This window comes from Rousettus aegyptiacus, unplaced genomic scaffold, assembly GCF_014176215.1.
Source record: "Rousettus aegyptiacus isolate mRouAeg1 unplaced genomic scaffold, mRouAeg1.p scaffold_m13_p_6, whole genome shotgun sequence".
NCBI classification, from domain to species: Eukaryota; Metazoa; Chordata; class Mammalia; order Chiroptera; family Pteropodidae; genus Rousettus; species Rousettus aegyptiacus.
Window position 1 is genome coordinate 96,847,036 of NW_023416309.1, and position 20,497 is coordinate 96,867,532.

Sequence of the window (20,497 nt, forward strand, 5' to 3'; positions counted from 1 at the left end):
ACTGTCTCCCTCTGGGGCCAAGAAAGTAGCTGGACAGCAGAGGGCGCTGCAGAACTACAGACCTTGCATACAGACCTTGTATTCACCCTGTAATCTGTTCTAGGTCTGGGGCCAGACTTTTCCAGACACAGCCAGGGATCTTGTGTGGTCTTAGGCCTCAGGTGTTCTGTAATCCTATAGCAATTTCTCTTCTTTTCTCCAGAACCCTGAGTGACACCTGAGAGGTAGCTGAGGGAGAGTGGGTAGAGAATAAAATCTTTGGAGTCAGACAGAGCTGGTTTCGAATACTACTGTACCTTTTCGAACTGCATGATGTTAGCCAAATAACTCTGAGCTTCAGTTTCTTCATGGGCAAAGAAGGATATTAATTCTACTGTGCTGAATTAGAGATGAATTTGTATTGGGAGGCTCTTACTAGGAGTGAGGTTGAACAGCATTCAACACTTAACTATCAAAGGCTTACTCTGTGCCAGGCATAGTCCTTGGCACTTGAGAGTCAGTCTATGACGGGCAAATGTGCCCCTTGCCCTCATGTAGCTTACAGCTTAGTAAGGAAGACAGGTGTAAAAAACAAACAAAAAACAAACAAACCCACACGGATAGATGACAAATTACATCTATGCAATTAAGTGCAACAAAGGAGTGGCCCTGGAGCTTGCTAAGGAGGCAGTACGCGGGTAGGGAGAATTCTCCAAGGTAGTGAAGAGTGAATTTGACCTGATGAATGAGTAGTTTACTAAGCAAAAAGAGAGGGAAACAGCCTTTCAAGAAAAGGGAATAGCTTATGCAATGGCCATCTGTGTGCAAACTTGACACAGGGTTAGTGGGACTGCAGCGGGGGAGAGAACACGGAGGAGCCTGGTGGAAGATGAAGCCAGAGAAAGGCAAGATTGAATTACACAGAACACCAGAGGCCTCCTTAAGGAGTTTTGTCTTTAGCCTAAGAAAAATGGGAAACGATTAAGCATTATAATTACCGACTATGGACAAATGTCCATTTTAACAACGATTCTCTGGCTGCAGGACTCATAGCAGACCCTTCATCCTCTTCCCATTAATGTACCCTCAGGTACCAAAGTTGCTAAGTTCTGCTGGCTGCTCCTTCCTCCTGTCCCCTTGCATCCCTAAACATCTCTCATGGGATGATTGCGATGGGTTTTCTAACTGGTCTCCTTGCCTCCTGTCCCACCTCCTCTACGCAACAAGCTTGATCCTGTTTGATATTCACAACATGTCTACAAGTAACCAAAGCAGCAATCCTTTCCCATGTTTGCAGATGAGAACACTGGGGTGCTATGGAGCTGGTTCATACAACCTTGCGAAAGCCAATTATTAAAATTTCAGGAATCTTGCAAGCCGGTTGTTAAACACAGCCACCATTAAAAATTAAATTATACAAACTTATAATTAAATAAGTGATGTTAAAGCCAAAGGTAATAAGTCCTCAAAACTCACCACATATTAATAATTTTATTTATTATTTACCTATGACCTTGGGGTTATTTATGTTATCGGATATGCATGATGCAACCACTACATAACGCTGTGCTACTGCTCACCTCTAATTCTGTGTTCAGTAAAGTCAGGTTGGTCGATTGAACTTAGCCATGGTGGGATGTTTACACCATGGAAATTGGCAAGCCCTACAAATCAGGACCTTGATTTATTATTTTGTTATCTAGATTTAAGAAAGTGATGAATAAAACGTTATTTATATTTAACATTAATGTGCGACGTCCGTAGTCACTACATTGTGAATAACACAAAAATTGAGGACATATTCTTTCAGCATTTAAAAACTTTCTTTCGATTCAGCAAAGAGTCGCTCCCATAATGGAGGGTTTTTTTGTTTTTGTTTTTTTAACTTTCCTCTTACATTAACAGAGAGGAATATATTAACCGACGGTCAAGTCATGATTACACATTTCTCGGTCAGATGAAACCACGGGCTGGCTACCCACTCAAGAGTTCGGCAAAAATCAACGAAAGCATTTCGTGAGAATCAATTAGTTATAAGGAATTTGCGATTGAATACTATTTTTTGTAAATTGTGCTACACATCCTTTACATCAGTAAAATTTGATAAACTTATGTATCTATGTATGTGCATATATTCCCCCTTTCCTCCACAGTGTCAGCTGTTCAACATTTATCAGCATACATTCTGGGTCCAGAATACATTATTCAGGTGTCATTACATGAATATTCACTAAACGCCAGGGGGGAATAGTTTGCCAATATAGAAATGACACGGCCGCGATCACACATAGCAAACGGCACGGGCGGGACCAGAACCCGAGTTACTCCCAAGGCCACTGGCTCTCTCGAAGGACCCAATCAGGTTTCCCAGGGCCGCTCCACCTTACCAAGAACGGTGGTTTCGGCCAGAACGCCCGGGAAGTGAAAGGCAAGGGTTGGGACAGGGAACCAACAGCCAGGCAAGAAGCAGCTTACGGCCAATAGCGGCCCAGGCCGTGCTTAACGTCACGCTCCGTAGAGGCCGGTGTGAGCACTCCCCGGGGAAAGGGGCGTGACCACGGCCTCCCGGAAGTGATGCCATCCGGGGGCGGTCCTCGGCGGCGGCGCGCGGCCTGGGCTCGCGCTGTGCTCCGCGCAACCCCCGCCCCCTCTATGAGGCAGAGGCCGCGGCGGCCGTTAGCGCTGTCGCTCCGGGGCCCGCGGCGGGCGGGGCTCCGGCGGGGCCCGGCCTAGTCCCCACCCCAGCCCGGCTCCCAGCCGCCCGCCCTCCCTCTCCCCGATGCAGGGGGCCGAGCTCCGGGATGGCGAGGCGGCGGCGGCGGCCGCTTCGTACCGAGTCTTGAGCCGCCTGCTCGGCTATGGAGAGGCGGCCCCCGAGCCAGGCCCTCCGCCGCCACCCCCGGGCCATGGCCCCCCGCCGCCACCCTTCCTTGCGCGGCCAGGTCCGCGGGGTTCCCGGCCACCGCAGCTGATGGTGTTCCGCAACGTGGGTCGGCCGCCGGAGGAGGAGGACGCCGAGGCGGCCCCGGAGCCGGGACCCTCCGAACTGCTGTGTCCCCGGCACCGCTGTGCCCTGGACCCCAAGGCCCTGCCCCCGGGGTTGGCGCTCGAGCGGACCTGGGGCCCGGCGGCCGGACTAGAGGCGCAGTTGGCGGCTCTGGGACTCGGGCAGCCTGCGGGGCCGGGAGTCAAGACGGTCGGTGGGAGTTGCTGCCCATGCCCGTGCCCCCCACAGCCGCCGCCTCCGCAGCCCCAACCGCCTGCTGCCGCCCCGCAGGCCGGGGAGGACCCTACGGAAACGAGCGATGCGCTGCTAGTCTTGGAGGGCTTGGAGTCGGAGGCCGAGAGCCTGGAGACTAACAGCTGCTCAGAAGAAGAGCTCAGCAGCCCGGGCCGCGGAGGAGGAGGGAGCGGCCGACTTCTGCTGCAACCCCCAGGCCCTGAATTACCCCCGGTGCCCTTCGCGCTGCAGGACTTGGTCCCTCCGGGGCGCTTAAGTAGAGGCGAGCAACAGCAGCTGCCTCCCCCGCCGCCGCCGCCGCCTCCTGGGCTCCTCCGGCCACTCGCGGGTCCTTCTCGAAAGGGATCCTTCAAAATCCGCCTCAGCCGCCTCTTTCGCACGAAGAGTTGCAACGGTGGCTCCGGTGGTGGGGTCGGGGTCGGCAAGAGGCCTTCTGGGGAGCTCGCTGCTTCAGCAGCGAGCCTGACGGACGTGGGAGGTTCTGCCGGCCGGGAGCTGGACGTGGTGAGGTGAGACCGGCTGGGGACCTGGCTGACAAACTTCATATTCTTGTTTCATTTCCCTTTTATTTTGCTAACAAGATCCTGACAATTCTTATGATATGGACTTCACAAGGATGCAGAGACTTGAGGCTAAAGGTAGTGACATTGCTCGTTAGGTCACAGCTAAATGAGAAACAACTTTTACTCTAAGAGTTCATGCCCTGACACTTCTTGGCTGGTTAGCATCTCTCTAATTCGGAGATGATTTGAAACTATCCCCCCACCCCTGTCCTGGCCCAGCTTTTAAAGTTTTTCCAAGGTGTCTGTTTACCATTACCCCTGGCACGAAGGTTGTGGGAAATGTGTCACCTTTGGGACAAAAAGTTGGTGATGCATTTTGATCACCTTGCTTATTACTTGTTCTGCGTACCAACACCCTACTTCCTTTACACTCATGCATACAAATAGTGTGATGAACTTTTGCATTTGTAGGCCCTCAATCAATAGGACATCTCCATTCAAAGTTTTCATATTTTACTGGTTGGTCTCTTGGATACTTGGTATCTCAAGCCTGTGTGCTTGACCACTGTCAGTGAGAATAGAAAATAGCTTTGCTCACAAGCCTATGTGAGAATTCTTAAGTATATGGTGTACGCATTGATGCATGAGTGCTAGGCCAATTGATGAAACTTCCAAACTTAGATATTGAGTTTTTCCTGATTTCTGAAGAGTGGACTACTCCCTGACATCCAGTGTCGAATCTGTGTGTTGGTTTAGAAAGCTGTCAACTTTCGTGTCAATGAAATGAGATTTCTCTTGTAACTGCCATTGTGGTTTGTGGTGCTGAATGGATTCTTAGAAAGATTGGAATTGGTTTTGGTGCAGCTTATGTGATGGATTCTTGAGACACACCACTGCCACAACCCAAGACTAAAGAACAACAGATAGATAGATAAATCGAAAACTTAGTGCACTGGAATCATATGGGAAGCTTTGGGAAAAGTCTGTGTCTGAAGGCTCCAAAATTTGAATTTTTAAAAAGCTCCTCAGTTGATCCTGAAGTATGACGTGGACTGGGAACCATTCATCTGTGGACTTCTCTTTTCAAGGGAACTTACATAGTCCAAGAGGCTAGTGTGGGGTCAGATTGACTGCTACCCTTTCAGAACAGCTGTGCCAGGTGCTTATCTTGGGGATCACACCATACCCAACTCCCTAAAAGAAATCAGTAGATTGACTGCATGTCGCCCCTTCAGGTAGACTTATGGTTTCTACATTTGTCTCCCAGTGAATTCATGCTCAGATCTTGGAAAGTGTGTGGCTGCTGAAACAGCTTTTTTGTAGTCGGCTCTACATTTGATGCTCCACTTAACCAGTATAGATGAAATTTTCATCAGATCCAGGGAGAGCAGGATTGAAACTGTGGGTAATGACATTGGATAGATTGCTAATTTTCTTGTGGTTTGTCTTGCCTTTGTTCCGTATTGACCAGGACTTGGTCTAAGATTCCAGAGCTGCCAAATATGAGGTGTGGCGTGAAATTAGCTTCTCTGTCTAATAGATTAGGAAGAGGAAAAGACATATAACATTATACGGTTTTTTGCCTTTGGAAGCAGAATTTAATGGTCATTGGCTGCTCTATCACCAACCCTCACACTAAGCACAATACAGATTGCTGCTGCAGAGCAAATTGGGCTGTAGCTCTGCAAAGCTTAGTTCAGGGCACTGGAGAATTACATTTTTTGGTCCAAGGGCTTTTTCTGATGAATTGGAGAAGCGCTAGGTATTTGTGTACGAACGTTTGGTTGACTGCTGTTAGGAGGCAGCATGTTGGATAGATAATGTGAACATCTAGATTTCATTTAGAACTCAAGTATCAGCTGTGGGATGCAGGCCAATTTTGTCTTCTTCATGCTTCCCCCTTTTTATTCATCAGTAAAATGGGAGTGAAGACCAGAGGAGTGAAGATAAAAGAAATTTAGATGGAATATTTTGTCCTTTTGGAAGAGAAGTAGTAAGATCGAACTGGTGATTTTTTTTTTATGCTTAGAATTCGGTGCTGCTAGATTTGCTTGTTAGCTTTTACACAGCTAACTATGTGCCAGTCTTGTTGGCAGCCTTGCAGCTGTGAGAAACTTGGTAAGTCTGGCCAGGGTAGTTGTGATTTCTATGGCTCTGTACCTCCTAAGTCCGCCCTGGTGGAAGGAAGGATGAGTTTGGGTTTTTAGCTTGTTCTCTTGTTTTGATTGGTAGGATCTGGAGCTGTGAGAAATCTCAGTCTTTGCCAGAAGGTATATGCCTTCCTCTTTATTGTTCGTTGGAGTTAATTATGAGTCTTTTCAATCTTTGCTGTATAATTTGGGGCTTTTACAGTAACCTGTGGGCATGATTCTCTTTGCTTTTCTTAACCTACCTTTCCCACAGCTATCACTGTAAAGTACTTTCTACAATCATTTTATAAGACAGTAGTTTCCAAATTTTAACACTAAGCAAAACTTTAGTTCTTTTCAGATGCTTTAGAGTCTGCTAAGTGGATCTGCCTGGATATTCTGAGCCTTAAGTCTACTATGAGTTAGCTTTGAGAATTCTTTTCAAGTAAAAGAAGAAATAAGCCCACCAGACTTACCACGTTTCTGTTGTGGAGAACTGGGCTAGGCCTTTAACACATATGTTGGAATTCGCAGAGCTGGGCTTGATGCCTGCGGGCTTTAGTGTAATATAGAATTGCTATTTCAGGAAAACCAGTGAATTTCCCTTGTCTGTTTCACATATGGTGAGCTGATTGTCTTCCTTTGAATTTGGTGAGAAATGGTATTTGATCTGACTTTTTTTGAATCATCACATAATATGCATTTGCATGGAAATGGGTACCTTGTTCATTTTTCAAGGTTTATTTTTTTGAGTTCAGTTGAGGTTCTTACTGGCAGTCTTCATAGTTGTGAGGTGGAGAACTGTTCTATAGTAGTTTCCTATATATTTGGGGAAAAAGAAGATACAATTCTGGAAAAGAGAGGCAGGCTGCCTTGGCATCAGTTTGTGGCCCTGCTGTTGTGAACAGACCTGGTAGACATGAGAAACGCTTTTCTCTGTTTCCTCAGGTCTTCAGGTCTAAGGGGATGTTTTTGAGAAATAACGTGACATACTGACAGCAAAATGATTTCATGGTGTGGTGAGGAAGCTCTGACGTCATGTTTGGGTTTTGAGTTTTGTTCCATTGATCTTTTTAACTATTTTTTCATGAAGTGGTTGTGGTTGGCAGTTCTCTTTTGGAATGAGCAGCTTGGCTTTAGAAATCTGTCCATTTGAGTTTTGTGTCTTTCATTCCTTAATATTTTCCCTAGAGTTTTAGACCTTGAACTTTGCCTCTTGGCTTTTCCCTGGAAGTTCCCTCCTTAAATTCTTCAGTTGGTTTATGATGAAGTTTTGGATCTGACCTTGCTGCACAGATGTCTGTGTATTGGAACTAAAAATGAACACATGGTTTTTGTGCCTGTAGCACATGAACAGACATTGGCTTATGACGTGTTGGAAATGGCACAGGCTGGCTGACTTGGCGCCGTGTGCTTTAGCAGGGGCAGAGGTAAATTGGCTACAAAACCTGCTATTTGGACATTCTAGTTTGGAACTTACTTTAGAAAAGGACATGTGTAAGTCTTAGGACATCAGTAGAGGGGATTTATGGACAAAAGAGGGAGGGTATTACTATTTCATTGTTTATGTTTTAGGTTTCCAGGAATTTGAAAAGTGGCCAGTGGTTACATCAATGTGTTGTAGGCCTGTCTAGTCTAATTCTTTTAACTCCTTTTATCCCAGAGATCTATTGTCATACAATTAGTAATTTGCAGAGTGGAAGTGGACAGAGGCATTCTTTCTCTTTGTTACCTACAGCACAAGAAATGCATGGCTCACATATAAAATGTATTCACTATAATAATAATAAAATGCTTAGCCTCAAAGAAGACCTTTGCCTAAGGTCTTGAGCCACCCATGTCCTGTTCTGCCACCTGTGGCATAGCCCATCAAATCCTACCCTGTCCCACCCCTTAAGTCTTTCTGCTGCTAAGATATACTGGCCCACTGGCAAAGCTGCAGTGTCTTAACTTTGTACCCTAATGCTTATCAAAGGGATCTGGGGAGGAATAAAGTAACATGGGAATGTGGTATAGAATGGTTAGTTAAAAATGTTATCTGGAGCCACATTCATGCTGCTCTCTCAGAAAACAGTATATCCAGCTTAGAATGGGCTTTTATAATTTAAAATGTTTCAGGTATACAAAAGGAAGGTATAAAGTGTATGAGCTGTGATAATAAAATGCATACGTAGACACTCGTCACTAAGCTTAGCAAGTAGAATATTATTAGTTACCTTTGAAGACCCTTGTGCTTGCTTCCTGATTACATCTTCCCCCTCCCCCACATAACCACCATCCTGGATTTTATGTTAATCATTCCCTTGCGTTGTTTTTTTATAGTCAAGTAGATTGGTCTTTTCATGAATGACTGCCATTAGAATGCTCTCAGGATCCTTGAGTCAGAAACTGCTTTGGATTTTCAGTTAGACAGCATCTCCCCAAGAGAGAAGGAAGCACTCATATTTATTATTAGCCTTGCAGCTTCTTAGACCTATCTCTCCAAGCTTCCAGCTCTGAGGCCCCCTTATTTGCCAGAAAACCATCCCACAACCATCCCAGGGCTCTCAAATGGCTCTGCCTGGGTTTAGATTCATATGTATTTCTTTTTCTGGATCCTAGAAACTATAATTTTCTTCAGAATGCTGGGGGCAGGGGAGATGAGCTGGAGTGAGAAGGCCTCCGCAAGCTGTGTGCATGTGGGTACTGCCATTCTTCAGTGCTTGGCACTGAAGAGATTCGTCCCCAGCATGGGCAGATGGCAGAGTAATGCAGCTTCCTTTGAAAGGAGGCAAACGGCCAAATGGCTGAGGTGTGAACCCTTTGAAAGGCCAGTGCTTTAGGTTTTTACTTGCTGAGTTTAATGTTGTACCCACAGTTATCAAATGAAAATCAGCTTGGAGGCTCTTCAGTCTTAAAGTTCATGTCCAGTGGAATTAACTTTCCAGCCCTCTGGATTGTTGGAACTAAGTTGCAGACTGTCATGAACAACTTTCATAAACAGGGACTGTGTGTGCTTGTGTCTTGATGAAGTCACCTCTCCTGTGGGTGGGACATTCACAGTGAGCACCATCTTTTGATTTCTCAAGTCTCAGCATGGAGGAGATTACAGAGAGAGTGTGAGATAGGTCAGGAGAGGAAATCCAGCATCTTGGCTATTTCTGAATAAGGTCTTCATGGTATGGTTTTGAAATTTTGTTTGAAGTGAGTTCTGAGAAGCTCAGATATCTAGTGAAAACATTAATGCATAAAGATCTTGCAAAATCTAATTTAAATAGAATTTCATTTCAAATTATCTTTGCTTTCATCCCCCTCTATTGGTGCAGTTGAAGTTTCATTTAGTTCTTTGGATGAGAGTAATTTTGGAAGGTGAGCTAGCTATGAGACCTGGAGTCAGGCACTCAATTCAAGGGTGGGAGCTTTTAAAAAGTCTGGTTTGTTGAGGTATAATTTATATTCCACCTAAAATTCACCTTATTTAGATGTCCAGTTCTGTTAATTTCGACAAATGTATATAGTCATCATAACCTCTACCACAGTCAAGATATGGCATATTTTCTTCACCTCCACAAGTCTCTCCATTGTAGTCAATTCAGTCATCCTGAGGTGAACTTACCACATTTCTAGCCAGGAAGTCTTTGTCAGAGTCTGGATTTCTTTTATTTCTCTGTGAAAAGCCAGTTGAAATTGGTACACAGCAAAAATGATCTCTTGTGTATCTTTTCACAGGAGATCTGGGTTTTCTAGCTGGTTCCCTGAAACAGCATCAGTGAGAACTATGTGACTGGCAGTTCAGAGAGGGAAGGGAGGCCATCTTAGGGTGCCGGGGAGAGCCTCTAACCTGAGGAGGCTCCCCTGTTAGCTGATGGCTTTGACCCATGGTTTGGGGCCATTTGTGCAGAAATCAGAGGTCTTAGTGGTTAAAGATTATGAGTGCATCTTGTAGTGCTGGTCTCAAGTCCAGATATGTTCCCTGGTTCCCTGTAGGACCTCCTGGTCCTAGGGGCAGGCCCAGAGGGAAGGCTTTTGCTCTGAGATGGCACCTGTTCAGGTCAAGAAGCCTTTTTCTTGGCTCCCATGTGAAAATCAACTCTGCATCCAGACTTTCTTCCTATAGAAGTAGCTTGCTAATTACCACTCAAGGTGTTTTACTCTTTTAATGTGCAGGGTATGGAAAGATCCAAAGGGATTTTTTCATGTCTTTGTAGGCTGGTGAATTCTGTAGCCAGATCTATTTAAGGAATTGCCTTAATTATTTCATTTTCCCCCTTTAAATTTTAGGCTTTATTACAAAAGTGTTGCCGACAATGACTAGGGTTTGCTGTGTTTTTCCTTGCATCTAGAATTGAGTACTGTAGTGAATTAAATGCATGTGTGTTACACACACACACACACACACACGCACACGCACACACACACACCACCTATTCTTTCTGTTTGCTTTTCTCACCCCCTAGGAAACCCAGGTTGACAAGAACTCAAAGTGCCTTTTCTCCGGTCTCCTTCAGCCCCCTGTTCACAGGTAAGGGTGATCTTTCTCTTTTTTTTTTCTGACATCTGAAAGCGCGAGTGTTCTGAGACCTGTCAGGAAACACAGATGCATCATTGAAGGAGCTTCAGGCATGTCTGCAGTTATTTTCTTCATTCCATGCCCACTGGGTTGGGGTGAGGCTATTTTTATGGTGCGGAATGTGTTCTTGACTTACTTTGAGTAGTGACTGCTTGCTGGTAATTAGACGGCTCTGGCGGTTATGCAGTACTTAGTTCAGGGTCATCACATATAAATTAAAAGGGGGAATTACAAATTTATAGGCTCACAGTGCAGAAAGGACTCTCTAGAAGTCATACAGTTCCTGTTCCTGCTTCCCAGAGAATTCATGGATTATCTAATAAACATGACCCATGATTATCTGGTCTCTTTTTAAAGACTTTGGGCAAAGGGGATTACATGAACTCCTGTCTTACCCATTTTAGGGGCTAGCAGATCTTGCACCTGTTAGTTCTATCTAATTTGAGTCTCTTCTCTTGGAGCAGGGAACACATTTGCTAAAGTAGGAAAGTGGTTGAATGTCCTTTGGGCAACTGCCTTCTCTTTAATGGGGGGGAACCTTTTCAGGGAGGGAGATCGTTATGTCAGTCAGATGTGAAGCTCCTTGAAGAAGTTGTAGAAGAGAAGATCTTGAGCACACTGCCTCAGGTCTCAAACTGAGTGCCCATTGGTTGTGGTTGAGAAAATTTCATTTTCAAACTCTTGGATATTATATCCTTCAAAAAGGTAATTGGAAGAATTTTGATTTGGAAATGGACACTTCCAGAAGATGTTAAGCAGGCTAGTTAGTAGGACCCTTCCCCCATACCCCTCCCCTCCACCACCCCACCATATTATTGCGTAGCCAGCCGTGAGCTGTCAGAACAAGTGAGTTGGTGCCTTTAATAGGCACAGGTAGAGAAAGAGGTCTCTCTTCTTACCCCAGCCCAGAATTAAAGAATCTTATCCCGTAGCAGCATGTCTTTCTAGTTAATGATTGTTTCCTCTTTGAAGTAAGGGATACCCACCCACATTTGTTGTTTCAGGTTTAGGGTTCTTGTTTCAGACAGCCTTAGTTATTTTGAATTACATCTTTTATTGAGGTGCTACACCTATCATCTAGACTAGGGGTCCCCAACCCCTGAGCCAAGTCTGTGGCCTGTTAGGAATCAGGCCACTCAGCAGGAGGTGAGCTATGGGCAAGCAAGCAAAGCTTGCTCTATATATGCAGCTGCTCCCCAGCACTAGCCTCACTACCTCAGCTCCACCTCAGATCATCAGGCATTAGATTCTTATAGGAGCAGCCGGTCCCTGGTCCCAAAAATGTTGGGGACCGCTGATCTAGACTTTTTCAACCCTTCAGGAAACGCTTGTCAGGGCTCATTGATTGCATTGCTTTGGGCAGCTAGGCTCTCACTTACTAAGCTGTGTGATGAGTTCAGTACCAGCTTCCTAGAACTTCCACTGATGACTTTTGGAAGAGATTTTTCTTCTTATCTTAATTAGTGTTAAAGTACTTTGTAAAAAACTGTGTATTAGATTCTGAAAGCCCAGCTCCTGACCTTTTAGAGACCTCACTTTCTTAACTGGGAAATAATAAAATTCTAGCTGAGGGGCTAATTCAGCCTCCTGAATAAGAAAAATGTGTTGGAAATAACACCCTAAGGGCTAAATTAGAGAAATCCTGGAGTTCTGATCTGTGGATCAGACCTAACCAAAACAATCTATTCTTAGTTGTCAACCTTAGTTAAATACCTTTTATCCTCTGGTGACTCAGTGGAGAGGGGGTAGGTGGGGTTGGGTGGCAATAAGGAGTGCATATGGCAGAGAACAGAACTGCATGACATGCTGAGAAGTAAAGAGAACCACCTGCCACCCCCCACCAAGTTCCTACTTAGAAGCTTCCTTTAAGCTTACACCTGACTCTTGGCTGACTGTGGAAGTAGTTAATTATTAGGGTTTTAAATGCACTTTTCAGCCTCTGTAGCCCCAGCTATTAGGAACTAGGCCATATCTAAAATGGTTGATTCTCATACGAGTGAATATTCTGAAAACCCTAGACGTGGAAAGCCATTTAGGAAGAAGTTGGGGCTAACATTGGGACCTTTATCTGTATTCAGCTTACCATGCAGTTCTTACATTTTTCTGGCACTTGTTTTCTATGTCCATTTGGGCTTGTAACAAGCTGCTTGCCTTGCTCCCTAAGGCAGAAATTGGTACGCAAGTCTGCAAAAACAAATGGTGTGGGTTCCATTTGAATAAAGACCCCTTGTTCAAGGTTATATTGTCAGTGGCAGAACGAACAATTACTTGACTTTTCCACTGTCAGTCCCATGTTTTTGTCCTAAAGAATCCTTGACAGGGCAAAAAAAATGATAGTTTTTAAAATTGACTTCCCGGGCATTTGAGGGTGATTCCAGCCTTGGGAGCATTAGGTTTTAAGCTTTCTGAGAGCCAGGGGCCTTTAGCTTTCTTTGCTTGCTCTTTGCTTGCCTTTGCTTCTGGCTTCAGCTTTGGGCAAGGTGCTTCTATAACATGCTTGCTCCATGAATCCCTCAGGTGAAACAGTGTCGCTTGTGGACGTGGACATCTCTCAGCGGGGCCTGACCTCTCCACACCCTCCAACTCCCCCTCCTCCTCCAAGAAGAAGCCTCAGCCTCCTAGGTATAGTCTCCTCCCCTCTCTGCCTTCTTGCCCTAATAGGAGGGGGAGCTCTAGGGACCTATTGTTCTTTGCTAGGAGCCAAACAAGTTCCTGGATTTCTAATGCTGACCCAGTTATTCTTGTTTTTCTCAGCACCCCATCACCTCTCTAAGCAATTGAAAGGGTCTCTTACTTGCATGCTATAACATTTACTATCCATATGTTGAGTAGATCTATATTTATCTTACCCCGAATCTACAGCTAGTAGGCTACTTTAGGAATATTAACTTTCCTGCTTTCAAGCAAAGGAAATGAGATTAAGATGATTGTCGCCCTCTGTGCAAAAAAGACAGGGTGAAGGTCAGGCCATCTTTCCCCAGAGGATAGCCTGATGATCCTTCTCCCTCTCCTCTGCCTCACCTTGCTCATATTTCTGAACCTCTTGCTTTTGTTCTCTCTTCTAGATGATATCAGTGGGACGCTGCCTACATCTGTCCTTGTGGCTCCGATGGGGTCTTCCCTGCAGTCTTTCCCCCTACCTCCGCCTCCTCCACCCCATGCCCCAGGTTAGCTTAGCTTAGAGGCCAAGACTTGCGAGAGTTGGGAGTATAAAGTGATAAACTTTTGAAGAATGGGGGAATTCTGTTTATGGAAATAACAGAATTTATTAGCTTAAATTTTATCCCCTTCACTAGACCAGAACTACTTGGAAACAAGGCCAAGAACTTGTTTTTCTAACCTGTTTTTATAGAGTTGAACCAGATTTTTGTTAGAGATGAAAGACTACTGAATTTTTTCATTTTTTTGCTGCTGAGACTTTTTTTTTTTTAATTCTTGAGAAAACATCACTTAGGAAACTGCCTTAATTTCAGAATAGTGAGAAGGTTTAATATACTGCTGTTTTTCAAAGTTCTGTGACTTTTCTAAGCTTTTAGTATTTAGTATTGACTGCAGCCTTGTAAATAAGTACCAAGCACTAGTAGCCCATACCTGCTTTGCCAGCCTCCAGTACCCAAGGAATAAAATGAATGAAATCAGCATTTTTTTCTACTTGCCTGGCAAAATTGTTAACACTTCCTGGGCAAGTAAGTAAGTCACTATTTCCAAGGCTGCTTTACTGGCACTTCACCTCGAGGTGGGAGAAGCTGGAATCGCTCTAGGCTGGTGAAGGTCCTGAAGTAGTCACCTTAGTCAGGTTAGTGAGCAGTGCCCTCCGCCCTTTCCTGGGGTTCAGTGCCCCCACCCATCCTTCACAGCTTATCTAAGCCCACACAGCTTTTTGTTCCAGCCCATCCAGCTCTTTCCTGCTGCTTTGGCTTCCACCCTTTCCAGCTTAGCTTCTAATGCCTTGCCCCTCTTCAGTTAGCATCTCTGTTTTGCGGGGAGGGTCTACTTAAGGTTGGGAGCGTTGAGGGTAAACAAGTGACCACCACTCCCTTGCCTGCAGATGCATTTCCCCGGATTGCTCCCATCAGAGCAGCTGAGTCCCTGCACAGCCAGCCCCCCCAACACCTCCAGTGTCCCCTCTACCGGCCCGACTCAAGCAGCTTTGCAGCCAGCTTGCGAGAATTGGAGAAGGTAGGTGGTGCCTGAGCACTGGTGGCTTACCTCCTTTCTCATTCCCTAATTCCATACTGCGTGCCCCTTTATTATTTTCGGAGGAAAAGTAGTTTCCTTGCCTCTATATTTACTGTAATAAAACAATATGCTATTGTTATCAGTTCCACAAAAGATGTAAAATTAAATCTTGGGGAAACAATTGAATGTGATAAAGGTTGTGGAGAAATGTTTACATAGCCAAAGCTATGTAACAGCTTGTGACAGATTAACTGACCCGCGTCTCTTTTTTTAGTACAGCCTTGGTAATGGAATTGTAGAATTATTCTTCTGTAACTTTGGAGGGCTGAGAGTATGATGAGCCTGATGTTCATTGCTAATGGTTGAGACACTCTTGGCAGCTTTTCTCTCAATTTGTTGAAGGGAGAAGTTCTCCTGGAGTAAGATAGATTGTGCTGAAAACGTTGACCTTTCTTTGTTCTGTTAGCCACTTGACCACTTTTTGTCTTCAACAGTGTGGTTGGTATTGGGGACCAATGAATTGGGAAGATGCAGAGATGAAACTGAAAGGGAAACCAGATGGTTCTTTCCTGGTACGAGACAGCTCTGATCCTCGTTACATCCTGAGCCTCAGCTTCCGATCACAGGGTATCACCCACCACACCAGAATGGAGCACTACAGAGGTAAGAGTGCTGGTGTTGGAAGGAAGCCTTCATCTACCTTTGTTATTTGACTTTTTCATAGGAAGGATTCATAGAAATAGAACTATGAATGGGGGGAAACAATCTCATAGACTCAATTGAATACTGGTTTCAGTTACTTAGAAGAAATGTTGGGGGTGGGGTAGGGAAGAGAGTAGGATTCCATTTAAATGTATTCTAAGCATCTTGTCTCCTAAATAGGAGGGCTTGAACAAGACTGTTGAAGAACAGAACAAAGTCAGTAAAATCACTCTCTTGGTAGAAGGAAGAAATAACCTAGACAGATTTTCCTAAGCTTTGTTCATAATTTAACTCAACATCTAGAGATACTTTCTATTAACTCATGTGTTCGAAGAGAATTTAGTGTTGACTGTTCTGTTTAGTGACTGTTCTGTTAAGAATTTCTTTGCCTGACAGTCACATCAGCTCTTCTGTCAGGTGGTATGGTGATGATAATTTCCTCTCTTGGTCAGCTTTGTAGTCTTTTGGGAAATAGTCATCAGGTCTTTGGCCTGGGAGTTGGGTACTCTTGCATTAGACCGCCTACCTTCCTCCCCCGTGGCACCTCCTCCTTTGTGGCCATGTTCTGCTTGATGTTAGCTTCAGGTCTAGAAGATGGCTTGTTAAACACTGCTGCCTGGATTGACTTTGCATCGAGACATTCTGTACTTGACTTGGGCCAGAAACTTGCGGTGATCATTGGTGGTAGGGCTGGGTTATATATCATGTGTCAAAATACCTACATATGTTACAGGTTTAAAAAGTGTAGAGAGCTTTGAGGGGTTTGAGGGACTTGCGCCTCTTATTCCTCCCACATGTGATCACCTTAAATGAGCTGTATTAGACGTCCATCTCCAATTCATGCTCTTCTCAGGCACACCACGTCTTTCTGGCTCTCAGGCACGTTCTACTGGATTTATTTGGTTTGTTTCTCCTGTGAGGCAGGAAGTAGCTGCTAAGTTAGCATAGCTTTGTCCATGGTTTTCTCTGCCCCCATCTTTGCTTTAAAGATTCATGAAGAGAAAGGAACTTCAGTCCAAAGACCTGAGAATTAGATAACTGTGAATTAGACTGCTTCTTATTTTCCTGCCGCCCCTAAAAGTAAAAATCAAACAAAAAAGACAAATTGCAAAATGAAACATTTCAGAGTAAACTATTTTTATAAACCTATTAAAATTTTAAATGACTAGGCCACAAGAATAATGAATAAATGCTTGACCTCGAGGTTCCTGATATCGTGAGATGCCAGGAATGAGAGAGCTCTTTCAAATGGTTCTCCAATTACTTTTTGTTCAAAGGGACTTTTCTTCCTTGAATAAATGGAATTTTTAATAGAAGCCTTATGGGCCTTTCAGTGGCCACTTTGCAATGGAACATTTGTCTTCGTCTTTTTAAGTGATACTGTAAGAGTAGCTAGAAAGACTCAGATCTGCAGCTCTCTTGAGTGGTTTAGTATCCCCTTTGTGAGTGATTCGTTTGGGTTTAGTGCTTTAGTTTTGGAGGGCTTTTTAGTTCATTTATTTATTTATTTATTTATTCGTTTATTCATTTATTTATTTATTTTTGGTGGTGGTTGTTGTTGTTTTAAGTCATGGGAGTTTAGATTCCCTTTTGCCTTTGGGATTCTGAAGTTTAGAGTGGCATCTTATAACATGTTGGGGTGTATAATTTTAGAAGCTAAAGAGGAAAAGACTTAGAATTTGATTTTCTGGTGCCCAGCACACATACACACAAATGAGTGATACCCACAAAACTGCTCTTTTTTCCTTGACTGTCCCATGAATACTTCAAGACTTAGATCTTGAGGGGATGTCATTTAAACTTGCTTTTACTATGGCAGAGACCTGAGAATTAAATAATGTCTTTTATTATGGTCTTTGATTTAAGGATTATTGTTTATACTGACAAAGTATTTTTATATCTTTTTTTCTGACTTGAATTTATTATTTACTTATTTAACAAAAGCCTAGTAAGATCTAATTAATGTCTTATTAAAGGGAGCATTTTTCTTGCCATTAACTGTGGAATAAGCAGAAACAGGTGGCTTCAGGGGCCTTCGACTCTGCTTGCCCATAAACAACCCTCCTAAAAGTGAAAGTCATAAAAATGTTCAAATGAGCCTCACAGATTTTTTTTTAAGTAAGTTTTACATTTTTACCTCTTCTTAATTTTCCATGGCAGGAACCTTCAGCCTTTGGTGTCATCCCAAGTTTGAGGATCGCTGTCAATCAGTGGTGGAGTTTATTAAGAGAGCCATTATGCACTCCAAGAATGGGAAGTTTCTCTATTTCTTGAGATCCAGGGTTCCAGGTAAGGCTGCAGTTATTATAAAATTATGAACTCTACTTGGGTATGCTCTAGTATAGTGTCAGAATGCATTCCCCTCCTCCTCAAAAGGCCACACTTCAGAGCTTTTTATCCTGGCTTTTATAGCAGTCACTCTTTCTAGAGTCCATTGGTTAACCCTCTACTCTTGTATATTAATCCCTCGATATATTGAGAAGGAATCTTTGTTTCTCTGACCACATGAATGAGAAAACTATTCCTGCCTCTCATGTCTAGGCATCATGTGAATATTTAATATTCAGAGATAGCTCCTTGTCCCTGATCCAGGCGTCTTACACTTACATGTGAGACAGAGGTGAGAGCTTTCAAGTCATTTCAACAGGAACAGGGAAGGTAAAAGAGGGTTCACTAGAAAGGCAATGATGAGTGTCAAGGAGGCTGAATTCAATGGCAGTCTGCTTTGAATTTTGTCTGTGTTGTACTAAGCTTTCTGTTAAAGAGTAGGTGCTTTTTGTTGTATCTTGTATCCCTACCAGTATTGAATACAAAGACTTCTCTCCATGTGGGAGAACTGGGCAGTTCCCATCTTACTCGTGTGGTTTTGTAGTCTTCCTGCCCACTAAGTAGGGAAGTTTCTGTATAATATGTATTGGAAGGTGAGAAGGAGGTGGTTTGGAGGAATCTGCTTTTATAGTGTTGGGAAAAGTAAAATGACAAGCACATTAATTGAGGCATTTGTAAGATACAAAGAGAACTTAAAATGAGAATGTGCTTTCCCATTGAATTAAATTAAGATTTTTAAACGAATAGGGTGCCAAGAAATTCTCTAAAAAGAAGTTACAGGAGAGCCTCAGGCAAAACATCAGTAACAGGATTGAGCCAGGTTACAGGAATGTGTTTTATAATCATAGTGATTTAAATAAGGCATGACAGGGTGCGAACTGTATTAATTCTCACTTCATTTAGTATTTGCCTCAGTGCTGTCAACACAGTTGGGTCTCATGCAGTTGACTTGGTTAAAGGAAAAAGTTAAAATCCTTTCTTACTGGAATTGCTCTGCGTTGTAATTTATTTTTAATTAAAATTATTGAGGTGACACTGGTTATCTATAGCAGTTTTTAAAGTTTGTGCCTTTTGGGGAGTATTCATTTAACAAGCATTTATTTTTGTAATTCGGTATCAAAAATAAGCCACATCTCTGCCCTCGGAGAGCTCATAGCCTCAAAGAGGGAACAAGTAGGAAGATAAAGGTAATAATACATGCTAAATTCAGTACAAGAAGAAAAAATTCAGTACGAGGCATGGCAGTGATCAACAAGGACAGGCTCATACACTCTGTGGTGAACCAAGGAAATCCTCTCAGGATTCTGGAGTCTAGAGCATGTATGTACTTGTAGAGTGTTGAATGACTTCATAAACTGCTCAGGTATAGCTCGCTTCATTCCACAAATGTGCCCTGTCTGCAGAAGTTTTAACTAAGATTCTTAACATTGTTAATGGTTAGAGATTATAATAATTGCTACTGTTTATTGAGTGTCTGTCATGTGCCACGTACCTTGTCAGGTTCTTATTTACATCTATGTTTTTTTAGCTAATAGATTGGTCTATTGAGCTGAGGCTCAAAAGTGAAATTACTCTAAAGGTAACTTAGCTGAAGCCAGGAATCAAACCCAGGCATGACTAACTCCAAATCTTATGCTTTATTTACCACTACTCTGTTATGGGAAGAAGTAGCAAAAAGCAAATGGAAACATGAGTTTGCTGGAATTTGTGGAGACTACATAAGGACGACACAATTGTGTTTGTTAATAGAGGGTGTCTTTCTGGGACCTAGGGGGAATGCTATGGGTAGGGTATCTATTTGCACTTAAAAATATAATCAATTTGAGAAGACAGAGCAAAGTTACTATTTGTCCTGGACCCTAAGTGACCTCTCTTTGAAGGATGGGAACAAAGGAGGCAAAGCCAGTGTTCTCCTTTACCATATGTTTGCCGCCCTGCTTCGCTTATCATAAAGGTGTAGACATTCTGTAAGGTTGATGTATTTGAGGTGAGGATTGGCATGAGGGGAGGTAGTCATAGCATTTAGGTTGAGCTCTGTCAAACCTACACCAGGAATCTTAAATCAGTAGATTTGAAAAAGAGTCTGTTCAGACTTTGGCCAGGTATTACTTCATTTGACCCTTTCCAAATCCTTTGAAGGGATATTATTGTCTCTCTCTCTCTCCCTCTCTCTTTCCCTCCCTCTCTCTTCCTCCTTCCTTTTCTCCTTTCCTCCTTTCCTCCTTTCCTTCTTTGCTCCTTTCCCTCTTTCTCCCTTTCCCTCTTCCCTTCTTCCCTTCTTCCCTCCCTCACTCCCTCTCAGCAGATTGAGAAACTGTTGTATACTGAGTTGCAGAGATAGGATGCAAAGTCAGGTTTTTCTGGCTCAATTCTAGAGCCAGATGCATCCAGGCTGGTGTTAAAGGGATACCAGGGATCATAGGAATCATAAAGCCTAGGACTAATGGGAAAGTTCTCAATGGTGGCAAATAAGGAGCAGAAAGAGACTAATTAGAATAAATGGAATAATTAGCATCTAGGGGAGGGGCCCTTGGTTTCTCCTTGGTTTCTCCTTATCTCTTCTTGTCGTAGTATTGGAACATGGTCATAACAAATCTGAGGTCACTGATTACATCTCAGTGTGGCCCATTGTACAGTTATAAACTAAGCCCCTAACGCTGGGCAGCAGTCTCAAAAAGAGATTGTGATGGATTAGCATAAAACCTCTGATGCTGGGAGGGCTAGAACTTGAATTGAACATATCCTTCTTAGTTGGGAGACTTCATCTGCAAAGTGCATGAAGAGAAAATTGTTTTTTAATCACACTTTGAATTAGAAAACTCTAAGGAAATTGGTCACTTCCTCTTTTGTAACCATCATTACGCTTATATTGCTTGTCCAGTGATAT

The 20,497-nt window shown here is 43.5% G+C and overlaps 1 protein-coding gene across 4 annotated transcripts in view; it reads left to right on the top strand.

Moving 5' to 3' along the window:
• The first annotated feature begins 2,711 nt into the window (after positions 1–2,711).
• The window catches only part of SOCS7 (suppressor of cytokine signaling 7), a 29,443-nt gene continuing 11,657 nt past the window's right edge, over positions 2,712–20,497 (top strand). The window contains exons 1-7 of one of the 4 annotated variants that reach the window (XM_036222807.1): positions 2,712–3,729; positions 10,289–10,353; positions 12,919–13,023; positions 13,467–13,568; positions 14,450–14,580; positions 15,075–15,243; positions 17,443–17,571. In XM_036222807.1, coding sequence (XP_036078700.1) covers positions 2,759–3,729; positions 10,289–10,353; positions 12,919–13,023; positions 13,467–13,568; positions 14,450–14,580; positions 15,075–15,243; positions 17,443–17,571 — 1,672 coding nt within the window. In that variant the 5' untranslated portion in view covers positions 2,712–2,758. The remainder of the gene's footprint in view (positions 3,730–10,288; positions 10,354–12,918; positions 13,024–13,466; positions 13,569–14,449; positions 14,581–15,074; positions 15,244–17,442; positions 17,572–20,497) is intronic. The other 3 variants (XM_016164768.2, XM_016164770.2, XM_016164771.2) reach the window with 3 other exon arrangements.